We start from the raw sequence: 24,263 nt of genomic DNA on the forward strand, positions 1-24,263 counted from the left end.
ATATCGCAGCCCTAGCCCCAGCCTGCCTACAGGCACAAAAGACTAGCGTGAAATCCGTTAAGAGCAGCATCTAGCCTATTAGAGATCAAAAGTGGGGCTGAGCACAGGTCTGTGCGCCCCTCCAACCTGCCTGAGAAGGCCCATCCAGGCACACCTATACACTCTATTGTGTGGCTGTCTGGGAATATTATACAAAGGCCAACTGTTACTAACACCCGTCATGTGATCCAGGAACAGGCACCAAAGGGCTAGGTCACAAAAATGCCAACTTTCTAAACGTCAATCACAGTACCCTCAGTTTGCCGTTCAGATGAGAACCCTAAAATAAGATAAGGGGTTCGAAACGCGTCGACAAACATACCACCAGGGAGGCCCTCTTCCATTTTTGCAAAAAATAATGAGACTTTAAAGGGGACCCTACGGTTACCGACTTTAAAGGGGACCCTACGGTTACTGTGTTGGACTGAGTTGGAAGGCCCCTCGGTTAAGCCCCCAAATTAACAGAACTGGTTTAGCATGACCCCTGGTGTGTTATACAACCGAAAGTGAGCCTAAAGTATTTGTTGAGTTACCTGCGGCTCGTTTTCTGAAAATTGTTGGAACTGGGATATGTTCTTGCACTGTTATTTCTTTTTTTCTTGTGTTGTTGTGTCATCACAGGTCTTGTATATTGTGCTATGGTATTGTTTGTAAGATGTAAAGAAAAGCATTTTCGAATGTGTGTGCCAACAACCTTTGTGTTAATGCTTCAATGTTCTTGACAGCCCTCTTGTTAAAGATTGACTGAAACAACTGTTTGAACCACTAGTTAATACAAATCTATTCGATCACGTTGACTAAACAGCCATGATCTGTGAAACAAAAATAATTCTGAGAAGTTGTCAGTACTGGCATTCTCTTGTGACTGTTTGTTTTGTAGTGGCCTAGCCTTGCTGACAAAAAAATAGGACCAAACCCCCCTTTTCTTTACACTATTTTCTTAAAGTGGCATTTTTTAAATTGTGACTAAAAATCTGACTTTACCATTAAAGAGGATTTTAAATTGCAATTCCTCAGACACCAAACATGATATTCCTACCTACTCCAAATCAAACGTTAGCACTTCTTAAATGTAATAAGATTATCCTATGGGAAAGGAAGGTCTTGCAATAGTGCAGAATGAATTTAAAAGTTTTTCGCTATCAGGACAGGTCTAACATTTTAATAATGTGTCCTGTCGGCTGTTTAGGGCCTACCTTAGGGGCGACTTGTATTTATTAAAAAGTGAGTTTTAGGCTTGGCAAAGGGGTTATTTTTCCAAGTCGAACTGCCAGTGTAAAACTGGCAGGCTGTAATGGCAGAACTGAGACATGTTTTACAGGGCCACTTAAGTGGGTGGCACAATAAGTGTTGCAAGCCCACTAGTAGCATTTAATTTACAGGCCCGGTTTACATGGTATACCACTTTACTAGGGATTTAGAAGTAAATTAAATATGCAAATGCAGTATTAGAGGTTTGACCAGAAGCTGGAGGATTTTTGCACCTTCTAAACTCTTAATGATACCCTAAGAATTTATTTATTAAAATGCCCCTTTTCAAGTCAGACATTGCTTGCTTGTCCGCAATGTCACTATACAGTACAAACCACAAACTTTCAATTCTTTAAGAAGAGTCGGCTTCTAGTGAAACCCTCACAGATGGGTTAGAAAGTTATTCTTTGATCTACACTTAAAAGAAATAGAGTCTCCACACAGCACTGAATGGTAACGATAGCAAAGCTTGTTCGGATGGGCTCATTGCACAAACACTTGTTCATGTTTCCAAGAAATAGTCTGATTACGGAAGAATGAGCATTAACAAGACTGCAGCTCCTTTCCACAGCACATAAAATATTTAATGACAGAGTTTTTTCTTTATATCACTTGAAACTTGAATCATTTGTCTTCTGGTCCGGAATTATGAGCAGCACTGTAACCAGGTCTTGAATTTGCTGCTGCACCTGGTCATATAGTTATACCTTAGTATTTGAGCATAGATTATCTATATTTCGGTATATTAATATATATGCCAATTAAAACATCACTGGCAAAGAACACATCACTCTAAAAACATAACATATACGTTTCAAATTTGACATGGCACCTCCTCCCAGAATGAGATGCAAAAATTACTGAATTAACCACAGAATGACCTTCCTCTTTACAGCCGTTTCAATCATATTCAGCCAGCATTCATAAAGGTGAAGTATTTGATAGATTACCTGGTTTAAGTATGGCGTTGTCTGACACCCTAAAACGAGTGAGTTTCTGCTTGGGTGGCACCCCAGCCTCTCTGAACCGCTCAAGTACCTCCTCACTCTTCTGCATAACACAAGAGAATTTGAAACAGCCACTTAAAATTGAATGTCACAATAGCGACAGAGTTAAAAGGTAAGTCATGCAAATTCATATAAAAGAACATATACCTTCTAACACTGTTGACACTATGATATCAGATAATCTATAGATAAAACACCAACACAGGAACAGGGCTGGTGTTGGCCTCAAGAATATATGAGGCAATGTGCCCTTAAGTAGATTAGATTTTGGTCAGCAAATCAAGAAACAAACAATTAAATACACCTTCTTGAGACAAGATATAAATTAGAAACCATGAAGGTTTATTAAAATGTTTTAGTTCATTACAAAAGGCAAAATACGGTTATTTTTAAAATAAGTCACAATAAAAAAATTAATGTACAGTGAATTACCATAAGGCTCAAATAAATTGCAGACTTAAGTAATGCAGCATGAGGTCTGACTTAGGGTCTCCCTCAATGGAATTGCAAACTTTACTAAGTCCAAAGCATGCCAATAAATCAATGTGAGTCTGCTCTCTAACACTCAGGAAAGCAACACTTGCTCATCTGCAAAATGAGCCCAATTTAATAGGAAATTACACAGTAAAACAATCACAGTCAGCATGAGGTGAGCAAAATGTTAAATAGGCTCAGCAAATCGTAATACAAAATAAAAAGCAACAATATCACACACATTCCCTAAATGAACAACAATTACTACCCTTTTGCCCTAATATCATTGGATGAGACACTACAGATCTAGTTACACATAATACAATGATAGACATAAAATAAAAAGGCCAACTCCGGTTGGGCAGGAAAAAACCGGGAGAAAAAGCAACATTTAAGAGGAAAAGCTTCCTCTACAGCTTACAAAAATATTTAAATTCATAGAGAACTAGAAGGGTTACAAAACGTATTCAATAATGAATGGAGGGAGCTTGGGCCTAATTTAGCCAAGCCAAAAAAAACACAGTTCTGTAAAATGGAAGTAATTCTCATCACTAAATGTTCTTTATTTATTAATTAAAAATCTGCTCTAACAAATTGACTTGGTAGCATGAGGACAGAGAGGAGGGGAAAAGTACCTGTGGTATCGGAGTCATGGATGGTGAAGTCATGCCTAGGGAGACCTTGCACTGATATGTATGTCATGCTGGAATCTTGGGGGGGAGGGAGTAGCAGTTGGCCAGAGAAGCTGTTGGAAGCTGGCTGGGATTCCTCTCTTTATGTTGGAATAAACTAGTTTCTCCTCCACATCTCCGCTATGGACTCATTCATTTTGTCCCTGCCAGGAGAGATTACTATTCGGTTGTAGAAGGGTTTGCATTCCAGGAAACAAGGTTCTGATGTGTGTGGCACATTTAGCATTTCTCAGCTTTGATAGTAAGATCGGAACTATCCAACCTACCCAATACTGCCCTAAAGCGAGCATGGTGTTCTTCAAAATCCTTGCCAAAGACCAGGATATCCTCTTGATACACACAGACACCCACAACCCCTTTGAAATGTGTGGCAACAATAAAAAAAGAGAAAGACCAGAGTGCATAAGTGGTGAAAGAGAGATTGAGGAAGCTTAACATGAAAAGTACAGAGAAACAGAGGGTAAACCCAGGGAAGTGTTACAGGTGCGAATAGAAGGGGCACTTTGCGTCAGCGTGCAAGGCAAGAAGTCTCAGTACTTGTGTCAAACGGATTATGGTAGAGGATGATCCGGCAGAGGGTAAACAAGCAAACGAACCTCCAGATTTTGAGTGTGGGCAAATCTCTTACAAATAGGTTGTAAGGACAAGAAAACCAAGGTTAGCCCTATCGATACCATTTGAGTTGAGGGGGAACCAACTAAAGTACTCTTTGACTCTGGTGCAAAAATCACAATTGTCTCTAAGAAATTATTCCAGGAGAAACTAGAAGAAAAAATGTAATTGTTAAAACCTGATATTATCCTGTACGCATATGGTGGTGAACCAATACGCCTTCGAGGGTATTTTAAGGGGCTCCTTGAGTATAAACAATGATGTGTCTCGGGCAAGATTTAGGTCTATGAAAAAGGGAATAGTATCATAAGTTGGATGCATCAAGGTGAACCTGGCGTCATATTAGACCCCAATTGTAATCGCCTCCATTTGCCTTAAGGAAAGAGTGAATTTCCTCCTCGAGAATGGTTTGTCTAAGGTTAATGTTGCTGATGAAATAAGGAATGCATTTCCTAATGTGTTCAGAGAGGATCTAGGTTGCTTGAAACGTTATCAGCACAAAATAAGGTTGGTGGCTGGGGCTCAACCTGCATGTTGTAAGGTTAGGAATATCCCCATAGCCCTCAGAGATGAGATGCGGGAGATTAAGAAACTTAAAGTTGGAGGGATAATAGAGGAGGTCGAAGGAACGGAGTGGCTTGCACCCATGGTTGTAGCACGCAAGCCTAATGGCAGTTTACGACTTTGTATACATTTGAGGCATCTCAACTAAAATGTCATTGTTGATCGGTATCCCCTCCCAAATATTTCCGAATTGTTGTTACTTGGGGGTGCAAAAGTATTTAGCACCATTGATCTCACCTCGGCCTATCACCAGGTTGAGCTGAAGGACTCTTCTAGAGATTACACAGCAATTATTACCCCTTTTGGAACTTTCAGATATGGTCGACTGCCGTTTGGTTTGGTATCAGCGGCATCAGTTTTTCAACGCGCCATATAGAAAGTACTAAAAAGGATTGTGGTGGTCTCTGTTTATCAAAATGATATCCTGGTCTTTGGCAAGGATATGGAAGACCACAATGCTTGCCTTAGGGAAGTATTGGGTAGGTTGGATAGTTCCAATCTTACTATCAAAGCTGGGTAATGCAAATTGTTGCACCACCAACATTGATTATTTGAGGCACACCATCACTGGTGATGGGATAGCTCCAAAGGCTGAGTTGGTTATTGAGCGCATGTCCTCGCCCTCTTCAAGGGAAGACCTCATTAAATGTTTGGGAATGGTTTGCAGAACTGAGTGTCAACATGAGACATCCGTTGAAGAAAGGTACGGCGCTTGTGAGAGGGACTTTTTGCTTTTAAAGGAAAAGCTCAGTTCCGCACCCAAATTGAAGAATTTTGATCCTCAGAGGAAATCAGTCATCTCCACCGATGCCAGCCTTAAAGTTTTGGGCGCAGTTCTGCAGCAGGAGAGGAGTGATGGCGGCATGGATACATCATGTTTTTTCTTGTGAACTGAAAGAGGCTGAGTCAAGGTATTCAATGATTGAGCATGAGGCTCTTGCGGTGTTTTGGGCCATTAAAGAAGTTAAAAGGCATTTCTGTGATGTGTGAGGTTTAAGGTTAGAACTGATCACAAACTCCGATGTGAGATTTTTACAAAAAGCAGATTGACTCTGTTCCAGGGAGAATAAGTAAGTGGGTTGTAGCTTTGCAAGAGTTTTATTTTCACAGGAATTAAATCCCGGGGATGGAGATTGGTATTTCTGACCCGTTATCTAGGTTGGTCTCAAAGAAAAGCAATACTGATATGTTTGATGAGGAGTCAGAGTTTGTGTGTGTGTGTTGGAGAATGATGCCATCTCAGAGGAGCGATGGCATTAAAACTTAGACTCGGATCCCTTACTCATGGAAGTATTGTTTTTGGTGAGGAAGGGTTGGCATTCCAGGAAACAAGGTTCTGATGAGTGTAGCACATTTTGGGGTGTGAAGGAGGAGTTGAATACATGTGGTGGTCTTTTGTGTCAGGGTACTAGATTAGTGCCTCCAGTTCATTTACATGAACAACTAATGGACTTGGCTCATGACTCATTTGGGCATGTCGAAAACAAAGGAGACGTTACATCAGATGCATTGGTGGCCGAAAATGGACATACAGATTGAAATAAAGATGCAAGACTATTTGCCATGCTCTTTAAGTGAGAAATCTAAATAAATCTAGGGTACAGCCCATGTTGGTAAGACAACGCACCTCTGGGCCATGGAAGGATATTGCTTTGGACATCATTGGTCCAATTAATAGCAAGGGTCATCAAGCCTATGTGTTGGTTGTGGTACATTTGTACTCACGGTGGCCTGAAGTATGCCTGACAATGAGTGTTGAAACCAAACAAGTTGTGAGTTTCTTGAGGAGTCTCATAGCTAGGGAAGGTATTTCTGACACTTTTCTTATTGACAATGGGGTTCAGTTGGTCTCAAAGGGGATGGAAGGATTTTTGAAGTCATGTGATATAGCACACAAGAAGCATGCACTATCACCCTGAGACAAATGGCATGGTGGAACGATTAAACAGGGTTCTCAAGGAAACCATTATGCTTGCAAAGTCCAACTCATTGCAGTGTCAAGAGGAGGTGAAAAAGAAAATTAAATTGTAAAGGTTGACACCCCATAGCACAACGGGGAAAACTCAATTTGAGCTGTTTAGAAGAAGACGTCCCGTTACCATGATTGAGCCTTCTTGGGTGCGGAATTTTAAAATGGAAATAAAAGGCGGGGTGGGGTGGGAGTGGTACAGCGTGTGGTGAAAAGGAAGAAAGAAAAGTGTCGGACAGAAAATGTACTTCTGAAAAAAGAACTGTAAAGAAAACGATTGTTGCTGTGGGAGATTTGGTAATGATCAAACGTTCCGGGAGGGTTGGTGAAGAAGCAAAAACTATCAGGCTAACCCACTCTATTTTTTAAATAAACTTTGTAAAGGACTGTTAAATAACCTAAAAACTTTTGTTGGGTACCCTGAATAGTACACTGTCTGGTCGCTGCCCATATCAAGGTTGTTGAAAAATCCAGTTTAAGAAGTCTCAACCTGTTTGGGCTCTATCTTTCTGTTTCACCTATTCATTTATCTGTTTTTCAGTGCGTTTACTTTTTCTGAAGTACAGCACTCGAGCTTCTACATATGTAATGTTGCATTTGTTGTCTATGTCATGCCCAGGTTTTCTCCACAGTTATAAATATGATGTTAAATATATGTAATATTTGTCAAGTTTGCGGTCTGTTGAAAAGTTGTTTGATATGTTGACCTTGTGAAAACCGATACAACCCTCCAGAAATAGATTTTTTTAATGAAAAATAATTCTTCAAACTGAAAGAAATGAAAAACAAAAGTTTTTCAGTCACATCAAGTGTCACGTGTGATCTTATGAAATGATAAGTAACTAAATAGTACTGGCATGTATGTTGTTGTGAACCTGTACATTTTGGCATGTTCGGTCAGAAGTTTTAAATCTGAAAGTAGTATTGCTTGAACCTGTAAATGCTTTGCACATTCTTCTGAAGGGCGATTTTATTTCCACTGAACTTGCACCGAGTTTATGTCAGAACATAAACACAAAATGGCACTCTTCTCTACCAGGAAGAACACCAGTATTCGACATCCTCAAAAGGCCAGCCGAAGTACAGCATGAGGAAGGAGTAGACCTGATTAGGGGAGGGAGGTTTGTGTGATCTGTGATTTAAAGGGCCCACTTCAAAGACAAAAAATCAAGCACAGAAGCCTAAATATAAACCAATTATATACTATGTGATCTTTTGAAGGACTTAGGAAATGGGTGAGAAATTACATCCAAGCCAGATCAAAATAGCTGAAGCCAAAACGGAATTACATTTTATTTTAGCTTTTGAAAATAACTAGTCACTGGTGGTGATGTTTAAATTATATAAGAAATCAAGATTGATATCACTAATATGAAATGTTAAAACATCATAATAACTATAACTTATATTTTTATGGGGTATGCTTTAGAAGTTGGGAGCCATGCTGGGTTCCAGTTTTTAATACATGAACATAACGTATTTTTAGATGGGCAAAACAATAAAAGATATTTCACTTGATGTTTCTTTTTATTTTCAGACTATGTCCAAAATGTTTTAGGAAACCCCCAGAAAGGAACGATACTGCAACTATGGCAATGGCAAATTGAAGAGTCCTAGATTCGCAGATTTAATCAACGGCAGTCGGTGAGATTTTTCTCTCAAGCGATGTTTCTGGAAAGCAATTTATAAGGCTGACAGGAGTTTCACACTTGGTTAATCCAATCTATCAGTCAGTTGCTTATAACGAAAATAAAACGGTCTTTAAATTATCCTCAAACTTAGAAAACTTTATCGCTGCACTTTAAAGAGGTAAAGTGCTAGCTTCTTTAGGCTGGTTTACTACGTCAAACATATTGCATACAAGCCAAATCTGCTGGCTTAGTTAAAAATGGACTCAAGTTAGGAGCAAACGTACATTCAGTCTGCAATTTTATACAAGCTCTACTTTACTAATGCATACAAAAGCAAGTGATTAACAGCAGAGTTTACAATATAGAGAATTTGCCTCTTTTCTCCAAATGGGATTTGAAAAATCAAAATGTGTAAAAATTACTTTCCACCACTCACATCTGAAGAAGAACAAAATGGTGTTTAGTGCACAGGTAGATGTTAGATCAATTTAAATTATAAATTTAGAGGAATGCATAGTGTCAAGTTATCATAGTTTTAAGACTTAAATTAAAAAATAAAATTAATAGATATACCCCAAAATAATTTAAAAAATAATTTTAGGAGTTTACTGTTAAGTGAGGAGGATACTCCTGAAATAAATGAACTGGTGCCGAATAAAAGACTTGAAGCAATCCCGGCTATTGTTCACAGTGAATAGACTACAACTTCTGGATAGTGAAAACGCAGGGATAAATGTCTGAAACTTTGTAAAGCTGCCTAAGTCAGGCGGAAAAACAGCACAAGCTCTACTAACCACAACAAGTTAAGTTTGTAGCTAATAATCAGATCAAGGGTACATCGATTTTGGAGCCAGCACTGTAGTTCGAGAAGACAAAGTGAGAAGTCCCTATAGAAAGCAGCAAAATAAACATTTACCTTAAAAAATTGTTTATGTTTTATTTTTAAAGGTAAACTCAATCAGACACAGAGCATACTGGAAATTATGCATGTTCTGCGACCCTTGTCTGATATTGAAACCTGGAATGGCTTCTTGAAGCTTTACAGCGCTATTTCTTTAGTGGGAAACATCAGGAAACCATAAACTGCCCGCTCCAAATTGTTAGCCATTGTGTAGACTTCATCCAAAGCAGCAGTAGGCAAAATAAAAAAATACACTTTCTAGATCCCTGCTTATAATCCACAAGCCATTCATGTTCCGACAGTGTGTTAGCCCAGGAACAGCTCAGCAAACAAACAAGGAGGAATTCAGGCAGATTCTCTGGCTGTTGAACTACGAAAAACCACTCCATCAAAATAAGTAAGTTTTACTCTTTATTGTTACAGCCCTGCAACAGAGGTCCATCCACACCGACCTCTGGATAGAACTGCCTCAATCTAGTGCAACATTCACATTCTTACTTAACACTTCAAGAGGACATGCAACCACTCTAACATGGAACAGGACGCCACACATTTTCCCCATATACATATAAAACAAACCAGCACCCGCAAGAAACGAGTGACTCAAAACAATTCAAACATACTTACCAATCTTAAATTAGGCTAGCGGAAATAATAATTATTCAGTCCATCACATAATCATTCAATCTGGTGGGAATATGGATACACCTCTTTGCTTTACTAACTCTCCAGGTTATATGATATTTTACAACATATCCTTTACCACACACTGTTAATATATACACAATGTATTTGTGGGGGGAGGAACCCCCCACTCCTCTGAACTTACCTTAAATATACGTGGTAAAGGCATAAAAGCATATGCACACTAAAAAAAATGTGTGGTACAAAATGTGTGGTAAAGGTACACCATGGTAAAAACCTTGTTGAAAAGGCTGTTTCCCACTCTCCCAAACTCAGTCGCATCCACCACAACCTCATCTCCAGATTCTTCCATAGTACTAGCTTGAGTTCCTACTGGCACACTTATAAATAATATTTGAGGTATGTACTCCTCCCATTCTTCTCCTACAATCAATCAATGTCTGCATCTATATGATAACTCACCCAAATATCAAACATCTTCTCTCTACAATAAGCTAATCGACTCAAATGCCAAATAGTCCATCACTCAATTTTGCAGAATTATTCAAGCACTCCACCACCTGCAAAGACTCTTAATCTTCAGTCAATCTCCTTTCTCCAAATTCTTATACTTAGTACCATGTTTAGAATCATAAAACGTCTTATACACATGCCGAGTTTTCCTGATATTCTCCTTTACCACCTTTGGAGACCCCTCCACATCCATCAAAGATTACCCTCAGTATAAAGTTCTCTATCCTCATCAACATAAAAGGGCTACAGCCGGTCAAAGCAGGAGACTCTAAACGACCACACCGAAAACTGTAAATATTCCCATTGCTATTATGCTTTCAGTACAACATTGTTTGCGTAATCTTATGCCCAAGATGCAGAGGTTGAAGGTCAAATATAAGTTTGCATCTTTGGGGTTATTACTGGCAAAACGCCATATTGCTATTCAATGACTAAGATCAAACAGTCTGCCTCTTTTATCCTGGGAGAGAGATCTGTTAAAATAGGCTAATGCGGAGGTAATTCAGATGAGAACAGATGCTAAACTTCTAGAAGATTTAAAATTATGACCTGCAATGCTCAAAATGTTGATATTGGAGAATGAGAATAGATGCCAGCAGTGTAGTGGTATTGTGGTTGAATGATTTGTAATATGGTGAACTACTGATGACACCTGCGATTCTTGCTATGGTCTGATTTTCATTTTCTTCCCATGCCACCTGTATCATGTTTTAAGCTTGAATATGTACCTAACAATTAAAATAAAATACTCTGGACAACCACATCTTTCAAGGATGCATCTCCACCTGCCCATAACATTTCCAGCACTCTCTTGTTGTTAGGATGCAAAATAATTTGAGCCCTTATTAATTCATCCTGAAGGACACCAAATCTACAAGAAATGTCCAACTTTCTCCACACCGATACACAGTCATCTATGGTTTCTTGTTGCTCTCTTCTTCATATGATAACATTTAGAATGGTCAATAGCTATACAAACTGTATGTGAATAATGTTATGTGTATTTGTAAAGCGCACGATCACATGTGAGGGATTCTGGGCACTGTGTAGGTGTATTTTCCAGCCACGTCTAGGAAACTGTTAATTAAAAAGCCAGGTCAAGAAGAGAGGAGGAGGCTATGATGTGAAACAGGAGGCTATTCCATACTTTGGGAGCTATGTATGAGAAGGCCCATCCTTTTGCTCTGGTTTTGTGTATGCGTGCGAGTCGGAGCCCTGGGGAAGAAGGTGTCTTGCCGGTTGGTAGGAAGTGATGTGACAGGTAGAAGGGGCCTAAGATGTGTAGTGCCTTGAAAGTGTGTGAAAAGTTTAAACTGGACACATTTGTGTATCGGGAGCCAGTGGAGCACACTGAGGTGCGTTGTGATGAGAGTTCAGCTTGGGAGGTTGAGGATGAATATGGCTGCCATGATCTGGATGGTTTGTAGTGTTAGGGTGAGCAGCATGGTGATAACGAAGTAAAGGGTGTTCCGTAGTCCTATTTGCTGGTGATTAGAGTGTGAGCAACAGTGTTTCTGATGTTGTTTGGGAACCATACATGTTGGGCATAAAAAAAGTGTTGGCATGGTAACAGCAAATGAAGCACCCTCAATGAGAGGGATCTTATGGGTAATAGGGTGGGCAAATGTTAAAGAAAGGGAATAAGGGATATCTTTACCAAGTAGAAAAAGGAAAACAACCTTCTTATGAAATAAAGGGTTGCCTGTCTCGCAGTGAGGACTCACTCCACATATTCAAGAACTAGAACAACCAAATCAGCAGCTGGTTACTGTAAAGAGGAAGTTGTGTATCTATTGCCAGCTAAGTAATTAATATCACACTGCATTTAGGCCTAGACTCTGTCACTTCTTTGGCAACTTCGAGAATACATTTTTTTAAAAATGGGTGCCCGTGAGGATTCAAACATTTATCCCTGCTGCTGTGTAGTACAGCGCATTACACACAGGAGGTGGGTGCCTCTGTTGAGATGAAGGGGGCCGTGTTTAATTTAAGCCGGTGGTTTCCGGTGCTCAGCACTGGCACTTAATTGTCAACACCAGCACTTGTAACAGTCTTCCACAAGGTGGCGCTGTTTGGCTAATTTAGAGATGACCACAACAACAGTTCATTATTAATTCAATATACATTAAAAATAGCTATTACCAGCCCCCAAGCCATTCTTATAGCTTTTAGTACCTGAAATAGTAGGAACTGTCACACTTGTTGGAGTGTGATGGTTAGTAGTTGAAATGTTACTCTTATTGGCAGCATGGCAAGGGCAATGTGTGGTGCAAGCTGCAGTGGTCTCCTGACAAGAGTTCTGGCACTTATTATTTTACAAATTAAGCACTGTAAGGGGGTGGCCATTGGGGATGGACAAACAGGTGAGATTGGTCCAGGCCGGCTTCAGACCCGCTCATTCTACAGAAGCTGTTATACTGGCAGCCCTTGACACACTCAGAGGCAACGCGGACGCGGGAAACCCCCAAGCCCTCGTCTTACTAGATCTTTCGGCCGCGTTCGACACGGTGGACCATGACATCCTTCTCCACCGTGTCGGACAGGCGGGCATCCAGGGCGTTGCTCTCGAGTGGGTCAGGTCTTTCCTCACCGGAAGAACACAGGCGGTCCGCCTTGGTCCTTACACTGCAAAAAAATCTCACATCCTGTGGTGTTCCCCAAGGCTCTTCCCTCTCCCCGCTTCTCTTTAATCTCTACCTCCGGCCACTCATTCAATCGCTTCTGAAATGGGACATCGTCACCTATAACTATGCTGACGATCTCCAAATCATTTTCCCCCTTAATTCACCTAATGCCATCACAACTTTCCATGGTGCCATGTCTCATATCCAACTCTGGATGAACCAGAACCAATTAAAGTTGAACCCCGGTAAAACTGAGCTCCTACTTCCCGGACTCAGCGCCACCTACTGGGGTCCACAGTTCTGGCCTCCGGAGTTTGGCTCCCCCCCCGTCCCAGCAAAATCAGTAAAAAGTCTGGGTGTCATTATTGACACCGAGCTCTCTCTTAGCGCTCAGGTGGGAGCGGTGGTTTCCTCCTGTATGTTCCAACTTCGGAGGATTCGTAAAATCCGCCACCTTCTCCCGCCGGCAGCTCTCACCCAAACTGTCATCTCATTGGTACTCTCCCGTTTGGATTTTTCCAATGCCATCTATCACGGTTTGCCACAATACTTGACCCAACGCCTTCAAATCGTTCAGAACCAGGCTGCCCGCCTGATCCATGGAACACCTAGATGGCAATCCGCTAAACCTCTGCTTACGAACCTGCATTGGCTCCCGGTCGAGCGAAGGGCTGCCTTTAAGGTGGCTTGTCTCACCTTCAAGGCACTTCACTGCCCCTCTCCTGCTTTCCTAAAATCTACCATTCGTCCTCACTGCCCCACACGTAATCTTCGATCCGCCCACCGCAACTTGCTGATCACCCCCAGGAGCAAAACCAAGAGATTCGGCGGCCGCCGGTTCTCTCACCTAGCCCCCGGGCTCTGGAACCTCCTTCCTTTTTCTATTAAATTTTGCTCCTCTCTTCTCCAATTTAGGAAAATGCTAAAAACCCACCTCTTTCCCACCCCCACGTAGACTCTGTCCCTCTACCTCCCCCTCACTCTGTTCTGTCTACCAGCGCCAGGAAGCTTCGGTGTCAGTGCGCTTTATAAGCATCACTTAACATAACATAACATAACAGGCAGGGAGGAAAAGGGCAATAGGTGTTCATTGCATACGAGTGCAGAGGCAATGCAAAGGAGAAAGGGGATGGAGGAGTACATGCTGATCATGAAAAAGCCTTCGGCACCAGGCTGCAAATCCAAAGCCAGAAGTACACTGCAGCTGAGCCTCCAGCTCTTACGTGCCCATAGGTAAACCTAGCATTCCATTCTCACATGAGCAAAAATACATGTGCATATCTGCTCAAGCAAAAATCTACAAAGGCTCGCTAACTTTTGCTTATATTTTTATTTTCTTTGCACTTACACTTTTTTCAGGGCTGGCCTCTCCTTCCTCTGAGGTAAAATGTTTGGCATCAGCCTCATCACGAGTGACGCATATAAACACCCATAAACATTTAAGTTTGATGTTATGCACCAACTGGTATACTGAAATTCAGAGAGACAACCAGAGACTTGCTAGAATACAATTTAAGAAAATATGAGCAGGTCTAATAAAAGCTGTGATATCATGACAACACTTAATTGGTCTCCTCACAGCTCGGTAACAAATGAGATTAGTGGGTTTGTTTTTACAGGACAAGTAGATTTCAGAATTATCTTTTCCATCGGAAAAAAATATTTTATATCATTCCACACACCTGCTGACAGAGGACTAGTGATACCAGTCAAAGGTTTATGCAACAATAAAAGGAGCAAACCAACGCAGTTTCTGAAGAGAAAAAGTCAATCTATAAATCTACCTATTGAGCACTGCCAAGTGAAAAAGTCCAGAATGTTACCATGTGTGTGAAATGTTAATCTATCTTTGAGTACGAGTGCCTGTGGCCTCACACCAGGATCACAGTTCAGATTCAACATGCATAATAAAAAACAAACAATGGAATCTAAAATGGTGTTAAAGGATTTTTAGAATTGACCAACAAAACGAAAGGTCAATGACAGAAAAAACAAGGGTTGGCATGAACTCAACTGATTTCCACAAAACGTCTTCTTTCAATTCGAGTAAACTAAATTTCATTCCACGTCCCACCACCATTGGTAAGATCAAAACATTTTAAATGATTTTAAATCATTGACACAACTTACATAAAAAGAAGATACATTTTTACCCCCGACCATTAGGTAAGGAGCAGTTCCACCGGATTCATCCTTTGGGATATACTCGATGACATGACAGTCTTGTACCTGGAAAAAATGTCAACAATTTTCATTAAAATTTAAAAACAATATAATGTCAAACAAAAAACAGAGCATTTTGAAGACACCTCAAGAATCTCTCAAGAGGCAGCAGGGTCTTATATCAGCAGGCTTCTACAACCCGAACGTCTGACAGATCTCTCAATTATGACATAGCACCTTAATTGAGATTTCCTTAAAACCTGTCCGACTGCTAATAATCAGAGTTGCGTTCACTGCCATTATAGTGATCTCTTCAAACTTCTCAATTGCAAAGAGGGTCACATACCAAATGATAAACAGCAGATTTCTCTGGGTGGCAGCCCTCAATACTTTTGGGACTCGAGGCAACTGCAATACTAGCTTTGGATAGAGAAGCCTGCAGGTCGAGTAATTCTAGATCATGTACGTATGTAAAGGGATTTAAATAGCACAAACCTAGCTACAAAGTAAAAGAGCTGTTCAAGATGGTGCTGGTAGAGGGAAGGAGCTAAAATAAGGGAAAGGAGAAAATGAATGAAGACAAGAAAATAAGGATTATCATTTGAGGTCTCTCATTCGGAGAGTTACTGGACGATGAGGAGGTGTTAGAAGAGTCCGGTCTTAAGTTTCATTCTCAAGATGAGGAGCCAGAAAGCATGTCAAACTTGGATGTGGAGGGAGTCCCAGATCCCAAAGACCTTAACAAAAGAAGGCTTGGAATGTCATCTTCCTGCATTTAATTTGAACCTTAGGGGTATGTTGCTTTAAGTATTATGTAACCCACCAAAGATCTTTCATACCAGATGTAGTGGAGTGTAAGTATTTACCACAACACTACAGTGCATCTGCGCTATTGGATTCAAGCTAGCCTGGCTGATGAGAGGTGAAACCCGAACCCGGTCCCAGGATGCTTGTTTCTGGTCCATGGAGGACCTGGCTTGGCAGTTCGGGCTGGACTGTTGCCATACGGAGCAGGGTGACAAATGATTTACATATAGCTGTGTACAAAGAGGGGCGGTGCAGTGAGCAAAAGAACGATGGATTTAACCCAGATCTCTTGACTGGGGGTGAATGTTTTATTCATTCAGTATGCCATCCATCATTTGTTGCCACTCAATCAATCAACCAATCACAGCATTTGTAAATCGCACTACTTACCTGTGAGGGTCTCAAGGCGCTAGGGGTGGGGAATGTTGCTATTGCTTGAAAAATCAAGTCTTGAGGAGCCTTCTGAAGGTAAGCAGGTCTTGGGTCTGCTGTAGGTGGGTGGGGAGGGTGTTCCAGATCTTGGCAGCGAGGTGGGAGAACGATCTGCCGCCGGAGGTCGCTCTTCGGATGCGGGGGACTGTGGCGAGGGAGAGGTCGGCGGAGCGGAGCTGACGGGTGGGGGTGTAGAAGCCGATTTGTCTGTTGAGGTACACTGAACCGGTATTGTAAAGTGCCTTGTGTGTGTGGGTGAGGAGCTAGAAGGTTATCCTCTTGTTCACGGGGAGCCAGTGCAGGTCTCTCAGGTGGGGTGTGGTGTGGCTACGGCGAGGGATGTCGAGGATCAGGCGTGCAGAGGCGTTCTGGATGCGTTGAAGCCGTTTCAGGAGTTTGGCCGAGGCTCCTGCGTAGAAGGCATTCCCATAGTCCAAGCTGCTGCTGATGAGGGCCTGGGTGACTGTTCTTCTCGTTTCGGTGGGGATCCACTTGTAGATCTAGCAGAGCATGCGGAGGGTGTTGAAGCAGGAGGAAGAGACTGCGTTGACCTGCTTAGTCAGAGAGGGTGGAGTCGAGGATGACCCCTAGGTTGCGTGTGTGGTTGGTGGGTGTTGGAGCTGTTCCCAGTGCGGTTGGCCACCAAGAGTCGTCCCAGGCCGAGGGGGTAGGTCTGAGGATGAGGACTTCCGTCTTGTCTGAGTTCAGCTTCAGCCGGCTGTTCCTCATCCATTCGGCGACTGCCTTCATTCCTTCGTGGAGGTTAGTTTTGGCGGTGTGGGGGTCCTTGGTGAGGGAGAGGATCAGCTGGGTATCATCGGCGTAGGAGATTATGTTGAGGTCGTTCAGTCGGGCGACGTGGGCAAGCGGTGCCATGTAGATGTTGAACAGCGTTGGGCTGAGGGATGAGCCCTGGGGTACGCCGCAGATGATCTCGGTGGCTTCGGAGCGGAAGGGGGGGGGGGGGCGGGCGGATGCTCTGTGTTCTGCCGGAGAGGAAGGAGGTGGTCCAGTCCAGGGCCTTCTCTTGGATCCCGGCGTCGAGGAGGCGTGTGCGTAGTGTGCGGTGGCAGACCGTGTCGAAGGCTGCTGACAGGTCCAGGAGGATGAGGGCCGCGGTTTCTCCATTGTCTAGTAGGGTCCTGATGTCATCGGTAGCGGCGATGAGGGTGGTTTCGGTGCTGTGGTTGCTGCGGAACCCGGACTGGGACGGGTCCAGGATGCAGTTGTTTGTTGACTGTCTTCTCGATGACCTTTGCCGGGAACGGGAGCAGGGATATGGGCCAGAAGTAAAGCAAAGAAAATGTAAGGCAGAGGGAACACTCTCCTATTGTAGGACATTTTTCTATGTGTTAACATTGCACATCAGTTTTAAAGGGTGGGTTAACTTATTACACACACAATTCGTCACCACACAATTTAACACCACAATACATAATTACACTCCACATAATACCATTCAACACAATATAATTCAACTCCACATAATTATACTCGCCTCAATAACCGATAAATACACTCCACATAAAACCACTCTATGCCACATAGCAAAAATCCACAAAAAAAGACTGCACACCAAGCCACATAATACCAATCAGCATAATTTCATTCAATTCCACACAATTAAACTCCACACATTTGCATTCCACACCACAATTTGACTACAATCCACATATTTCAACTGAACACAATTACACAACACGCCACATACAAGCAAACCACACCACAGAATTCCATATCATGCCACAAATTCAACAGCACATCACAGAATTAAACTCCACTATACACCACTCCACAACACAAAATACCAATTCACATAAGTATACTCCACACTTAATACCACACAATTACTATCCATACATATCCGCTACACACCATACCATATCATTCCACTACACAAATCCACTACACTATTCCACACCACACAATTCCACAATTAACAATTCAAGTCCAACCCACATAATTCCACTCCGCACCACATACATCCACTCCATCATAACATGTGGATAAAACAAATTATCATTTACAACGCCAAACGTTTGTTTTAGGCAAACACAGCTCACATTCTGCCCAGCTTGCATGTTGTTCCCCTGACTCCCTGTTACTGCTGCAGCTCACCAACAGCTTTAACTCTCCTTTATTAAAACTCTTCAACATGATGCACAGCAGCTACGCTGGTCTACAACATAGCTTAAACACATTGGCAAAGCCAATACCTCTGGTTAAACACTTCTAAGGTCCTAAAGGCAAGACTTATTGGCTATGCCAATGCTTATTTATATGATGTTGATCTCCTTCTTTTAGATACCACAGCTGCTTGGGATTTGGTAGATCGCAGGTCTTGGAAAAAAACAATTGTATGCCTCACATCCTGTGACGCAGGCTGTAAGATTAGAGTTTGTATCTCCCTCTTGGTGGATTTTGCAACAAAATGTTTCTTCATTATCTTCACCCTTTATCACTTTGTGTTTATTCTAAAACTTCTGCAATATGTTGGAACTAATTGAAACACAGTGATCTCAAATGGGCTAGAGAAACAATTTTTTCTTTTTAAAGATAACATTTTATATTGATTATATATTATCATCATTACACTGCAGATTAACTAAATCCGAAGTGTCTAAGGTGGTATTAAATGCATGATTTGAAAATTCATTAATTTTATCTGAGAAATAAAACATTTGTTATTAACAATTAGCTCTTTGGGATCAGACTCCCTGTGTTAAATATGGTTAATTTCACCCTCATGAAAGAATGAAGCAACTCGTATTCAGTTTTAGAAGTGGAATAAATCCTTTTAACCATTCTCCTTTGGCTGTGTCCAAACTGAAACTCAACAGGCTTATGTCGGTGTCCTCTGCAGCTGAAATGTACTTGTAGGCACTTGTTATTAGATTGCTTTCTTTTCACATATCCTCTTGTTTTATTTGCAAAGCCCAGTTTTTTCAAATATGGAACTCTGTCTCGTAGTCAAGCTAAATAATTATTGGTTGAAATGAGATTTGTGGATGTTGTAACAGCATTAGTGCAATTTTTAACAGCTGTAAAAAAAGGGAGGTGCACTATGGTCTTAGGATCCTTTGAAAAAAGGAAGGTTCTTTCTTTTATTCCTCTTTTATGTAATTAATGTTTAATTCAATACAAAACAAGTCAGTCATTCAGTAACTTTCCTATATATCCACTCCAAGAGGACTTAATTTCCTGGCCAAGATATCTCACCCTGATGTCAACCTTAAACACTCCAACTTCAACCACACATTCCAGATCACAACTGATGCCCATGGTCTACACCTGCTCATGTTAAATCAAGCCATTTCCAGTGTCGTACTTCCAGATATCAAAAACCTCATTCAGAAGGCAAGAGAAGCAGTGGTTGACTGCTGCTGAAGGAAGCCCTCCCAGCACTTGTTCAGGGCACCTCTGTGCATCCAGCAGCAAGCTCATCACAGATACCACGGCTACCCACTACATCTCAGTCTTCTTTGAGGCATTCACCTTAAGCAGATATCACTTCATAGTAAACGAGCACTGTGGTAACCCCACGCTTAAAGAAGAATGACTGATGCAATGCCATCATCAACTTCTTTATTAAAAACAGTGAACACATCAAACACTACACTGACAGCACAGAAGTCCCATCCATCTCCAATATTACCACTTAAAAATGGATTGAATTGAACCTACATCATTGCCTCACTGAAGACCTCCCAACTGCATCCAAACATCAGTAGCGAACGTATTTTCAGCTGACACCCTGAAACCACTCCTGAACATCATTAATCCCTCCGACACCAAAGACATTTTATCCTACTCCCTTAAAACCTGACAAATACTTGTCATCTTGAATAAATCTCATCTCAAACTTGATGACCTTACCAACTACTGACCAGTCACACAACTACCATTCATAGGTAAGATTGCAAAGGAGGTTGCCAGTCTGCTCCATTGGAAACATCAAGAACTCCTCCTCCTCCAACTGTACCACCCAGTGCAGCAAAGACATAGCCACTATTCAGATAGTGATACACCCGTATATCAATGAGAACTTCGAACATATTTGCTCATATCACTGTATCTTAGAATCACAAATGACACTCCATCATCCAGTTGTACTCAAGGATGGGTCTTAATGCCTTTGTCCATCAGTGGTTAACATCTGCTGCAAACCAAAATATGTAAGCTTGACCACATGAGCATTGTAACCTGTGGAGTCTCAAAGATTCCAGCCTACCTAAAGGAATCTTCAACTTCTACTTGTAAAACGCTTGAGGCCTCCTTGGCAACAAGAACATCTAGGTTTATCATAATGCTGTTTACACGCAATTCTACCTAAAAGCAAGTCAGGAAAAATTACATTGACAGGCTCAAAGATTACTTTGCCACCATTAATGCGAGGGCATCAGGCTTAAACCCTGAAGATAGAGTCCATGCTAATCACCACATACAACCAATAGGAAGATTGCAAGAGTGACTTACAATAATAAACCTGGACGGCATTTCTCATGAACCACCAGATTCAAGCTAGACTGGCTGATGAAGGATGATACCCTGAAACCGGTCCTGGAATGCTTGTTTCTGGTCGAGGGAGGACCAGGCCTGGCCGTTCGGCTGGACTGTTCCAATGGGGAGCAGGGTCAAGACTGATTTGCATATGGCTGGGTCTAAACTGAATGGCATGGTATGGCATGCATAAAAACGATGGTTTAGCCCAGATCAGTGACCAGGGGTGACTGTTTGATTTGTTCAGCAAATCCCTGGGGACTCTCATCCCCCATCAAGCATAATGCCAAGAGGCACCAACGCACTTGTTACCTGCACCAGGAGACGCATAAAAGGCAGCCTCGGGCTCCTGCAGCAGGTGTGTGCCCGGGCCAAGGGCGGGCTGGGGTAGGCTGGGCTGGGCCAACCCTCTTGGTTTTTGTCACCTTCACACCAGGATAGAGACGTCAAGTTCCAACCTGGTGAAGTGCTCTAAAGGTAAAAGCTTTAACCTCCCTTAACTGTTTATATTCAAGGCCCTCTCCTTGATGGGGAAACGGGAACTTATCCCTGCCGCAAAAAACACTGACTACTTTAGATGGCTTCCTACAAAAGGCGGTAGGGGCAATTAATAAGGAAATAGAACTGGCTGAGAGAAGATTTTCACTAGCCCCACTCCTTGATCCACCTGCCCCTGCCACCAGAGACTCCCACACAGTTACGGCTGAAATAGATTCTGATCAGAGGCCACAAGCTCCACTTTTGCCCACTGTTATTATAGTCAGTGTGACTTATGTGACTTAGGTGCCAAACATGAGGGAGATGAGCTTGCCTCTCGATCAACTACGGAAAAAAACTGGTCCCAGAGCGCAGCAGGAGGGAAGCGGAAGCGCATTGAATTGGCCGGGGTGGACCATAGACTGAAGTGCCAGTCACCAAGAGTCAAGAGAACTAAACAAACCCATTCTCTAGGGACTGCCGGTAGAACTCGCAAAGGTGGTGGAAAAGCTACTGCACAGGCCGAAATGGACACATTGATTGAGAAAGTCAGCAAAGTAGTAAACAAGGCTTTGGTACCTATTTTATCTCGCTTAGTCTGCATAGAAATGCATCTTGCCCGACTATTACAGGATCTAGGGAAATTAATGACAACTAAAGAGAAGAACAAAATGATATGGCCACCATATCTAGCCACAAAGAAAAAGGGTAGACAATGCCCTTCCTAGTGCCTCTCTGGATGAATTGGCCCCCATTTGTCAATCATCTACCACAAATAATCAGGTTACCTTGCAAGAGTTCCCCATTACTAATGTCAATAACAAATTAACGGTCATGACAGCATGGAAACTGGGGCCGTTCCTTATCAGGGAAAATTGAAGGAGGGGGCACAGGATGGCATAGCAGTTAAGACCTGGCCCTCTTAGTGGGGGGAGACAGTCACAAGAAAACACAAATAAAGAAGATCCAGGCCATTGTCCCCTAACCTGGCGGGGGGGGGGGGGGGGAAATGACATCTTAAACTTACCCCCGATTGCACCCCGTACACACTGATCTTGACAGAGGTTCCTCACCTCCCCCCCCCCCCCGGCCTACAAGAAAGCTGTCAGAGCCTTATAAATAAATCAGCACTTTGGTGCTTTAGGAAAATTTCATCGCAGATCAAATGGCTTGAACAAATTATCATGGCAAGGCGGGTGAGTTGGTTGGGTTCCACAGCTAAATGTGTGGAAGGGGATTGTTTAGTACTTAATTTTAACAATGCTCGGTGTGCGCAACTTGCTTTGAACCACCCTAGAGCCTCACCTAGCGAAATGACACTAGGTTTTTTCTATCCCCCCTAACTAGGTCTGAATAGACACCTCCTCCCTCTGTCCTCTTCATTTATTCACCCCAACCGCTTTGACGCTCTCTCTGGCTTGACAGAGATCGACTGACTACCAGTGCGAGCTAGTAGTTCAGCCAAATCGAGAAGAACAAGTTCAATGTGTCAACCTAGGGAGAGACTCACACGCAGATGGCATTGAAAATAGACCGCTTATAATTTTACATGGTCCTACTTTGCAAAACACTGCCAACTTTAGTAACGGCATAGATAAACCTGAAAGCCGTGGTCAGCTTCCTATTTCAATCCCCAAAAATAATCTTGGAGGGGAGTGGTTTGGCATAGCAACCCCGCCCACCATGCCCATCATTAACCACACTGAGGTGGGCTCAGTGAGCCAGGGACACATTACTTCTCCATTTAAAATTATTTCCTGGAACATGGCAGGTATACTTGCGAAACTGTCTAATGAGGTATGGTTGGAGTACATTAGGGGTTTTGATATCGTCTGCCTCTAGGAAACATTGCTTAAGGTTGATGTTGTGTTGGACGGTTACCGTTCCTTCTCTGTCCATGCAATACCTTCACCGACTGGGAGGGCAAAAGGAGGGATGGTGACTCTAATTTCAGTTAAATATGGGTCCATACAGGCCCATGTTGTAAAAGCATCACCCTGGTACTAACTAATCCTGATTTCCAACATAATTCAGGTTATGTTACTACTGGTAAATTGGTATTATAACATCTTTGACCAAAATAGCTGTCATGTTATCGAAGCCCTACAGGCGGAGATCAATAACATTGCGGGGAAGGGGCAGCCTTTATGTTTCCTCTAAGTGGGAGATTTCAACTGTACCACCTGTTCGTATAGCACCAAACAAGTCTGTGGGTTGCTGGACATTGAGGGCCAGTCTCAGCTGCGTTTTATCCACACATCTCAGGGCGAGGCTCTAAACTCCATTATTATTGAAAATGACCTGGGCTGTATTAATAAGATAAATAACTCTGACAGCAGCCCCTTACAACAGTGCTCTACTTATGTTGGAGGAGACAGAGAAAGTTTTACTGATTTTATGTTCATCACGAGAAAGTTTTCAGGGCTTGTCGGCGACTTCAAGGTGGAACCAAATAATGCAAGTGACCATAATCCCCTCATCGTTTCTTTTAGTATAATAGCCCAGGCAGGGATAGGTGATTGTTGCCCCTTTTATGACAACCGCAATTTAGGGGTGAGATTAAATTGGGGGAAAATAAACCCTATCCAATTTAAGGAGAAAACGGCCACGGCAAATTTAAAACCCTCCAAGATGACTCTCCCCCCAATGAGGTAGTTCATGACTTTGAACTGATCTGTGCAGACGTAGCCACAAATCTAACCAGATCAGTCCAGAGAAGGGAATCCCAGGAGACACAGTGATTTAACGTTGAGTGTTCCAGAGCTCAAAAGAACCTTAAAATGAACCTCCATGCTAACCCCATGATAGAATCCGAATAAGAAACTCAAGACAGGCTTATAAAAGCACTATTAAACAAAGGATAGAAGAACTGAGGAGATTAGCTTGGGAAGATATGGATAGAGCCAGTGCACTGAAATACACAAAAAGATTCTAGACATTATTAACCGCCCTCTATTTACGG

The 24,263-nt window shown here is 42.3% G+C and overlaps 1 protein-coding gene across 1 annotated transcript in view; it reads right to left on the minus strand.

The window, feature by feature from the left end:
* MRPL3 (mitochondrial ribosomal protein L3) overlaps positions 1–24,263 on the minus strand; it is a 291,539-nt gene that overhangs the window by 179,523 nt on the left and 87,753 nt on the right. The window contains exons 4-5 of the mRNA XM_085630663.1: positions 15,053–15,151; positions 2,241–2,340 (exon numbers count right to left, since the gene is read on the minus strand). Of these exons, the coding sequence (XP_085486789.1) occupies positions 2,241–2,340; positions 15,053–15,151 (199 nt within the window). The remainder of the gene's footprint in view (positions 1–2,240; positions 2,341–15,052; positions 15,152–24,263) is intronic.

This window comes from Triturus cristatus, chromosome 10, assembly GCF_964204655.1.
Source record: "Triturus cristatus chromosome 10, aTriCri1.1, whole genome shotgun sequence".
NCBI classification, from domain to species: Eukaryota; Metazoa; Chordata; class Amphibia; order Caudata; family Salamandridae; genus Triturus; species Triturus cristatus.